This window comes from Macrobrachium nipponense, chromosome 9, assembly GCF_015104395.2.
Source record: "Macrobrachium nipponense isolate FS-2020 chromosome 9, ASM1510439v2, whole genome shotgun sequence".
NCBI classification, from domain to species: domain Eukaryota; kingdom Metazoa; phylum Arthropoda; class Malacostraca; order Decapoda; family Palaemonidae; genus Macrobrachium; species Macrobrachium nipponense.
Window position 1 is genome coordinate 23,464,981 of NC_061110.1, and position 9,986 is coordinate 23,474,966.

Sequence of the window (9,986 nt, forward strand, 5' to 3'; positions counted from 1 at the left end):
ATGATTTGTTTATAAACTTTCACAAAGGCTTTTTTAGCCACAATTCTGTTTATGAAATATAACTTGTTAAGAAAAAAAAAAGTATCTTCCATCTTGCTGTCCAACTTCTCAAGAAGTTATAGTTTACTAATTAGCATAGCTTTGAGATCGAGGGAAAACTGCTAAAATTTTGCCCTTTTGGGCTTAACTGTGATAAATCAAAATAGCCCAGGATCAAAATTAGTGGTAGAAAATACCACCAGTCTCAAGGATAACTATTTACCAAGTTTCACCAAATTCTGAGAAAAAGCAAAGAACGGGAGTGACAAGTGAAACAATGCACTTGTTTTGGCATTCTTTTATAATGAAATGTCCGACGATCACAGACATTTGACTATAAATGAATGGAAAAACGGTGTCCTTTAACTTAACCTCTGGCTGGAAAAGAAAACAAAAACTGGTCAGTGCAAACAAATTTGGGATAAAATCTTACAAGCGCTCGTAAGAATAAGAACCTAGTAAAGAGAACTACTACTACTACTACTACTACTACTACTACTACTACTACTACTACTACTACTACTACCACCAATAATAATAATAATAATAATAATAATAATAATAATAATAATAATAATAATAATAATAATAATAATAATAATAATAATAATAATAATAAATAATAATATAATAATAATAATAATAATAAATAAAGGTAAAATTTTCACATGTTCCCATTTCCTTTTACAGGCTGCTCTAAGAGCAAGGTCAGCTAAATCTGTAACAACAATCTCATTTCCAATCTACCAATTACCTATATCATCTATATATAAGAAAAAGGTGAATTTCTAATAGTCTTCTCTGAAAATATCCCTTTCCCGACTTTGTTTCCAACTTTCTATCTGTGCTGTGTTAATGGCATTCCCGTAAAGATAAGTATTAGGAATTAAATACAACCAAGGTATATTAGCTTGAATACAACATCAGACTAGAGCAACCAGCGTACCTGGGGCTTCCTTGAAAGGCTAAGAGTTATACCTAATTAATCCCTTTCAATTCCGCTTTATCAGAAGCGATATGACATGCCAAGCAATATTTAATGTACCCATCATCTGTCAAGTTGGACGACTTACGTCATGAACTCTGACTATGATATGGTTCCGATGTCAAATTATATTAGAGTGATGATTTATTGTATGTAGAATTAGCTTTATATACTGTTAGAATGGAGATTCTTACTAATAACTTTGAAATAAAAGTCTTAGCGTTAAGCTTTAGATATAAAGATTTGGAACATTTTCTTTAAAATAACGAGTCATAATGCGCCTATTAGGCCTGAAAGATTCCTAGTATATAAGCTTAAAATAGAACGTTAAAGTTAAACTCGAAATGAGGGGTTTAGCATCAAGCTCAAAATAAGGATCCTATGTATTAATATCTAAATGAAGAATCCTGGTAACAAACATTCTCAAAGAATTATGTGCTTGACTGTTTGGTCATGTAACCGCCTTTAGGTACTGCGATCATACTACATCCATGCAAGGTGAAGATTTCATCAGCGGTTTCTTGAAGAAATGAATAGCGGTAAGTTTCTTAAAAGAAACTACAAATTTCCAATTTTGTGATGTTGCCTACGATTATGCTTGACACAGCTGAAGCTGGAATTGGTACGGTTTTGTGCAGACATCCCCGTCTCCTATCGTAATCGAGTCCGAATTTTTATATCTTTTTTTACCCAAGTCAACGAGATTATCCCAGAAATTGAAATGAAAAATCATGAATTAAAATTACTCACCAACGATCTAAGATTAATTAATTGTACTGGAGATAATCTTGAAGGAAATACGAGTCCACATTTGCGCCTTGGTAAGTCTTCCGTAGATATATTAAGGAGTTCATGAGCAGTAAAGGAAAGAGAGAGAGAGACCGCTATAGCCAAACTCTTTATGTCTGATAACTACCCCTCAATTTAAATGAATTTAAATCAGGAGACCTTATACGCTTACGTACGTTAACCAGGTCCACCACATCAATACTACCTTGCATTATAAGCACACTGATAATAATTGTATTTTTAAAATATAGTTGCTGAACACTGAGGAAATTGAATAAATAATACAACTGAATTAATAAATAAATACAAGACTAATGGGACTTTCGATATAGATAGAGAGACCATGAACTTCATAATTCAACGTGAATAATGATTTTTCAAGCTAAAGGTTATTCGGATCTTTCCTGGATAGTGGCCCCCAAGAATTTTCGGAGGTCGTCATTAATATTTCTTGTGATTATTATCATTATGATATTTGCAGTCTTTTGTTGTTTTATGGTAATCCCCAATCGGCCTGTACTAAAGACACCGCAAATGTGGATACATATTGGGTTAAAACCCGTGGGGGATATCTAGGAAAGATCCTGTTATTTCGACATGCTTAACCATGGAACTCCTTTTAGCATTATGATATTACAAATGGAAATGGATCCCTACAATTATGTCGTATTTTCTAGCTTTTGCAGTTCCTGTAGTAGATGCATGTAATGTCATGACATTGAAAATCGCCAATTGTCACGTATCTCGAACCTAAAAGTAACACAAAACAGCTGATTGCTCATTCGAATCGAAGTAAATTTGCTACACCTCATAATTTTAGAGTAAAGAAACGAGTAATCTTATCTTTTTTATTTTTAAAGATTTCCATTTTAGTTTATGACCAGAATTTTACCAAAATTATATAGTATTCTTTGTATTTTTGATCCTGAATTTTTTATTCATCCGTCGTCGAACGGTGGTATTTATTATTTTGGCTTTGGTGAGGAAACAGAAGTGCTTGAGTTGAGAAGTGCACAAATCATGACGTCACTTATCCAGCAAATTGGGAGACTCGCAATTCGCACTTTCAAAAGAGACTCTCAAGTCCCGGAAGCAGTTTTCAACAGCCGTTATGAACAGCTTTACAACCTGGTGAACAGAGTTACCCCAGAGGACATAAATTTAGATCACAGGCTGCTGAGTGACCGTGGACAGTTCAATGTAAGTTTGGGTTACGGTGTGTTGCATGCCAGTTGCTTTCAGGGTCAACGAAGTCTGTACTCGTAATTCCCCAGTATATTGTTCAGGGGTATTACTGTGATAGGTACTAGGTTATATGTAGCCTAATATCACGCCAATTGCATGAACCGGGTTGACAAAGTGCTCAGGACTACCTAGCTACCTAGGTAGGTACTAGGCTACCTACCTAGGTAGATATCCTACTACTAGGTAGCCAATTTCGGCAAAGCAGGTCTGCATGAAGTCTTGTGTTAGCCTTCTTTGGTTTAAGAAACAATGAAATTACTAGATAGTTTTAATATTTCCTATATTCTGTATAGTACCTATGATCATAGAACTGAGTAAACCATCCAACAAGACTAGGGTAGGTAGGCCTCCTTAGTTATGACTACTAGGGTAAACAACGAGTGGACTACCTGGGCCAGTCTTGCCCACTCGTTGACCCACCTTTCAGAAAAAAGACATCCTAACGCCGGAGATGGACACAAATCACGTGTCATCAGTTGTGGAAGCAACATCTCAAGACCTCTACTTTCCTTTCAATACGTATAAGTGTTGTTCCGACATGTAATAGGGTAAACAACTGCATGGACTGGCCCAACACACCGACGGTCACGGCATGCCACTCTCTGAAAAATTACTTAGGTATTAGGCCTAACGCGTCCTGACACCGGAGATGGGCATTAGTCACGACTTGTTGTTGGTGAGACACGGAGCTAAAGACCTCTACTCTCCTTTCGAAGTAAGTATTTTCTCCAAAGTTAGAAATTAAGGCCAAATTTAAAGCTTTAAACAGAGGGTAGTGAAAAGGGTGGCCAACGCAGTGCAAATCTCACCAAAACGCTTTCGAAATTTTTACTTACGCTTAAATATTTTAGAAGATTGACGCCATCTCCATGTTTGCGGGGTCGCTTGTGTCACCAAACTTCCCATTTCCTGTGATAAATCCGCACACCACTTGAACCCATAGGCGCTGGGGCACTTTCATTACAACAATCGGAACACAGTACCTAACCACAACGTTTTTAAGGAAACTACTGTTTTGGTAGAAGACGACGACGAAGCGTGCACTAGATAATTACGTATTTAGATAAATAGTAAAACATTAATATTTTACATATTTATGATGATTTAATTTGAAAATATTCGTTATAGAAAAAGTAACTCGATTCTGACTCAAATTTAAGTAATTATTTTTCGGAATTATAGAACGTTCTTTTAAGTTCTGTATTATGACGTCATGACATCTTGACTTTCGTACCTATTGTACATGAATTGCTATACTCAGCTTTCTTCTTGCAGAACAGTTTACCAGTCATTCATGCAGATTGTTATCAGCTATTCATGTAATAATTATAATTGTAATGCGCATATATATCTTTATTACTATTTACTTTTTGGATATATGAAGATGTTTTACTGCCGGATTACCGCCATAGTGTGATGCAATCGCTTTCGGTCCCTGGGCCTTTGACCAGAAAGTTGTTAAAATAGGAAAGTTAGCATTGAGGGGCATATGTTTTGATTGAGAAAAATACAAATTTATGCAATAGCTAGCTTGTAAAAATTACTTGATTACAAAAAACTTGATTGACAACTACCTAAGCAGCATACTTACTACCTATGGGTTTCAGAAACAGTGCAAGCAGGTTGTTCCGAGTACGTAATACAAACCCTCGTCCTTTAACAATAGGAAGGTAACTAGCGGCAGCTGGGACGGTCGTAATCCTTCGAACAAGGGAGAACGGTAGTTAACTGCTTGTCCGATCGTGCGCGCGCCCGCGCGCCCGAGAGGTGAAGAATCACTTTTGCTTTCGGCCGCGGGTGTGAAGGACGTGTTCGTCATCGCTCTCTGCCCGCTTCATCGTCGTATGCTTTGTTTACGTATATTGTGTTTTCCGCTCTTTTCATGTATTGAACCCTTGAATTATGTCTCGGTGCCGAGGGCGGGCGCACTCGCGCCGAGTCATGTATTTTGGGCGAAAGTGTGTAATTGAAAGATGTAAGTACTCTTTTTCATTATATTTTTGCCCTGTGCGTTCGTTGCCGAGAGCTTGATTGCGCTCGGCAAGAGCCTCTTATTTTGTATGAATAGAATGCAATGAAAGTGGATTCGCAATGCAGTTTTCTTTTCATTTTCATTTATTAATTGCATCAAATTTAATTTTGGATTAATTTCCGCTCTTACCCGGGAATTAATCCTTACGATTTATTGCTGTGAAAGTGAAAATAGCAAGTGCAGTATTGTTCATTTTCATATATATTTATGATAGCATCATATTATTATGGATCAAGTTCCGCTCTTACCGGGAATTGATTTTTCCCTCTTTTTAAGTTCTATGAAGTGAATCGCAAGTAGCAGTCTGTTTTCATTTTCATAGTTACTTTTCACTGCTGTGCGGGGGTAGGGGAAGCGAAGGTCTGCCAGGAAGTCCGTCGGAAAGCTCTCCCGCGACTCCCTTGGTATCCGATTCTTCGTCTTCTTTCCTGCCCCCCCGCTCGCTCAGCTTCCTCGTATTTTGTTTTTGGGGTCTTCCTTCCGTTCGGGGTGGGGCATGTCTCCCCCCCCGTGCGTGAGGGAACCCCTCTTACTAATCTGTCTGTGCTACCGCAGGTGCTACAGCCGTGGGAGACGACCTTTGGACAGGTATGGACCACTGCGGCTGCAGGGCATGCCTAGCATCCACGATCTGCTGCAGAGTCTAGCGAGTCTGGGGCGGTGACCTTGGAGTGGTCTCCATACAACCTTCACGGCCGCTTATGCTGCTTCCCCCCGCTGGTCTACACTCCCCATGCTGTGTCGGTGACGCCGTCTGCCGCTTCTAGGGCCGGTCGCCGCCGTACCGAGGAGGGGTATGCCGCCGCTGTTGTGTTTCTTCGTGTTGCCTGCCCCAGACTTCCGCTGTTCCAGCAGCTCGCCCCTGGACCGGCCGCCAGTACCACGCTGGCTGCCGATGATTCTACGAGGCGATGGCTGGGTCCTGCGTACCTGTCGCTGATGTGGTTCCCCGCTACTGGCTTGGCTGTCCCTTCTGTGTTTACCGCTGCCGCTCCTGAGCTGGTTGCTGTTCCTGTCGCTCCTGTTCCTGCGCCTGTCCATGCTGGTCCTGCCCATGGTGTGTCTTCCCCAGTCCCAGGTCCTTCCGGACAGGTGCAGTCGGGCCGTGTTGCTTCGGCAATAGGCCCGACTCCGGCCTGGATGGGGGGGACCTGACGACTGTCCTGCGTGAGCTGACGAAGAAGAGGAAGGTGTCATCTTCGTCTTCGTCTGTTGCTGCCTCTTCCCCTTCGACTTCTAAGGCCCATAAGCCGAGAAGAAGAAGCTGCCTCCCCCCCCTAAGAAGTCTCCTTCGGGAACTTCTAAGGGACCCGTCCCACCTCGGTGGGATGGGGGGGTCCTTCTGCTGGTCCTCCTGCTCCTTCGGGAGCGGGGCCCGTCTCCCCTTCCGTAAGGAGGAGGATAGACGGGGACCAGAGGAGTATGCGGTTAGCTCTGGTACTTCCTCGCCTGGTGCTAGCGGCGATGCCGCTACGCCAGGTTCCGGCTCGTCTCTCGTTCGCGGGAGATCCCGAGTGTACGCTCTCCCTCGGGAGACCGTGCAGCCAAAGTTTCGGCGCCAGAGTTCGCTCGGCGCAAGACCACGGCACGGAGCAGAAGGCTGGCGAGAACCGCTCAGGTGACTCTCGCCAGGCCAGCGGCCGCTCTCGCAGCGACCAGCTGGTAACCGGGTTTTATTATTCCCCCTAAGAAGACTCCTTCGGGAACTTCGAAGGGCTCGTCACACTCCGGTGTGACGGGGGGGTTCTTCTGCTGGTCCTCCTGTTCCTTCGTGGAACGGGGCCCGTCTCCCCTTCTGAGAAGAAGAAGAAGACGGGGACCAAGGGTGTGCTGGCTACCGCGGGTACACCCTCGCCTGGTCTTGGCAGCTCTGCTGCTAAGCCAGGTACCGGCTCGGTTTCTCGTCCGCGAGAAGTTCCGAGTGTACGATCTCCTTCCGGGTGACCGTGCAGCCCAAAGTTAAGACGCCTGAGTTCGCTCAGCGTCATGACCGAGGCACGGAGCAGAAGACTGTCGAGAGCCGCTCAGGTGACTCTCGCCAGGCCAGCGGCCGCTCTCGCAGCGACCAGCCGGTACCTCGGGTGGACGTGACGGTCTCTGACCGGCCACGGGTTGAGGCTGGGAAGAGGTCCCCCCAGGTCCCCTCGACCGACGGTACCAGCCTCGGCTGGTACCAGCGGTTTGACGTGCCGCGAGGACGCTCACCGGTCTCACGGCGAAAGCGAGCTCTGCAGGTCACCTGACCGCCGCTCCCCACAGGGACCGGGCGGATACGGTGACCAGCAGCAGCTCGTCTGACGCACGGGACCGGGGTCGACGTGCTCAGTCGAGCCGCTCGCCACAGGTGAGCGGCACGGCCAGGCCTGCAGATCGTCCCATCCCACCGCGGGTTGGTGATCGGCTGCAGCCCCCCACGTACGCTGGTCCTGCCAGCGAGCGGGGGGGTGGGAGCGTCAGGTCTGTCTCTCCACTACCTTCAACTTCCTCGGGCTACACCGGGAAGAGCGAGGTAGCTAGGAGTGATCGTGAGAGGTGCGCCGCTCACGATTCCCGTCACGACGCCGCACGTGCCACGTATGGTCTTAGGACAACCAGGACGTACGCGCAAGTGATTGGAGGCGACCGTCAGGGGGAGAGGGGTAGCGTCAGTTCTGTCTCTCTGATACCTTCAACTTCCTCGCATACGCCAGGAAGAGCGAGGTATATAGGAGTGATCGTGAGAGATGCGCCGCTCACGATCCCGTCACGACGCCGCACGTGCCAGGTTGGTCTTAGGACCAACCAGGACGTACGCGCAAGTGATTGGAGGCAACCGTCAGGGATCTGTTGCTGGTCCTTCTTCTGAAGGAGGAGGGTCCTGGGAGCTGCTCTTGTTGGAGGACTGGACGTCCTACTCCTCAAAGACTGTAACTTCCGAGATTCAGAGTAACTTTACCCAGGTTTTGCACTGATTCGTCAGCACAACGACCGGGGGGAAGGATCGCCGCTCCCACCAGCAGAGCCCATGTCTCTGCTCGAGTCGTTTGGGGCCCGAGAGGGAACCCAAACCGACGGTGGTTATGCCGCGATCGGGTAGCTTGCCGATTCTGTCTTGAACCAGAGTCTCTCGTCTCCGGACAAGAAGGCTCTCTCAGTTCTGGCCGGTCGATCAAGCTACTTCCACCTCCTCCTACTACTGCGACAGCGGCGTTTCTACGTGTCTTCGGACACCGTATTTAAATACTCCTTCGGTCCTCCTGAGAGGTTTCGACCTCGACGAGGACTGGAATGAGTCGGAGGACGGTATCGGCTCTCTCCTGTCAGTGTCGATCAGCCCCACCCAGACGACGTTCACAGTGGCGGCAGACCCTTACCTACAGTGAGAGTTCGTAACCCTCCTCGGGGAAAAGTGTTTTCTCCTGACGATACGTTTTCCCAGACTCTGAGAGGCCATCGCCGCAAGGCGATGGCTGCTCCTACTCTTCAACTGCTAGTTTCCACTGGGAAGGCCGAGCGGAGTATCCAATTCCTCCCCCATTCCCTCTCTCCTTACGGCTACGAGGGAAAGGGGAAGGATCCTACAGAGATTTCTCTGTAGGATCCCACGTTGGGGGACTGCGCTACCAGGGGGGGACCTTCGGGTCCTACCTGACGTAAGCCCCGGTCGTTGAGGAGGATCCTGCCCCATTCTCGATTTCTACGGGAATCGAGAGGACCACCAGCCGATATCGTTTGACGAATTCGGTGGGGGTTTCGCAGACTGCTTAGAATTCTACGGAATTTCTAGCACATTCAGAGTGTTAGAGTTTCTACGATCTCCAAACACTTAGGCGAGACCACGGTCCAAAGTGAGCGAGACGAGAATCCCCGATATGTTACACGATAATCGGGAACCTCGCCTATGCTCGAATTCCTGGAATTTCTAGCATTAGGAAGAAGACTGCTGCTGAAAGAAGACTATCTCACAGTAGGCGACCATCCAACCTGGAATAGAGAAGAACGGACGGGAATATCCAGTTTGGCTGGAACTATCGTCTTAGTATTCTGTTCACCATTGAAGCTTTCCTTCGAGGAAGACTTCTCCTTCACTCTCTTTAATAGAGAACGAAGGTGGTCGATCTCCAATCCTTATTTTGTTTTCTTGAAGGAAAGAATTTAGGATGGAGATCGTTGTTCAGAATCCTACAAATATACTACGTATATTAACCATCGCGACATGATTCTGCTAAGCAGTTGAATGGTCCGAGGGGTAGGCGCATATCCTGGTTATTCTACGGATTGCGACTTAGACGAAAAGTATTCTAATTGAACTGCAACCCGGGTTGCCTGCAACCTCCCAGGAGTTTCCAGTTTCAATTTTGTTCATGAAACTTACCTGTCAGATATATATATAGCTGTATTCTCCGACGTCCGACAGAATTTCAAAACTCCCGGACACGCAGTGGGGCGGCCAGGTGGTTAGTACCCATTCCCGCCGCTGGGAGGCGGATATCAGGAATCATTCCCATTTTCTATTCAGATTTTTCTCTGTCGCGGTAGTGAAAACACCTGTTTCCACTACCTCCGCCTAGGATTTTGAAACTTCATTAGCCGCTTAAGTATCCTACTTATTTTTTTTTTTTTTGAATGATTGACTTGGATTTTGTGGCTAGGCATACGCTATCATAAATTAATTAAAATTTTTTCATTGCATATGATGTCTGAATCTAGTTAAGCCTAGTTTCAGACTTTGTTGTCTGCAACGGGTAAGGGGAGGCTACCGAAACCTTCGGTAGACACTCGCTTAGTATACATGATGTTTACATGTTTTCTTTGTTGAAAGATCAATGTAATTAGTGTAATGTTGACTGAATTCCGAAAGAGACTAGGATTCGTATGTACGCAAATTAGAGCGTGATAGAATCAGGAGGTCTTCCT

The 9,986-nt window shown here is 45.6% G+C and overlaps 1 protein-coding gene across 2 annotated transcripts in view; it reads left to right on the forward strand.

Moving 5' to 3' along the window:
• Positions 1–2,781: 2,781 nt before the first annotated feature.
• The window catches only part of LOC135217986 (2-aminoethanethiol dioxygenase-like), a 54,204-nt gene continuing 46,999 nt past the window's right edge, over positions 2,782–9,986 (forward strand). For both annotated transcript variants that reach the window (XM_064254113.1, XM_064254114.1), the window contains exon 1: positions 2,782–3,013. In XM_064254113.1, coding sequence (XP_064110183.1) covers positions 2,834–3,013 — 180 coding nt within the window. In that variant the 5' untranslated portion in view covers positions 2,782–2,833. The remainder of the gene's footprint in view (positions 3,014–9,986) is intronic.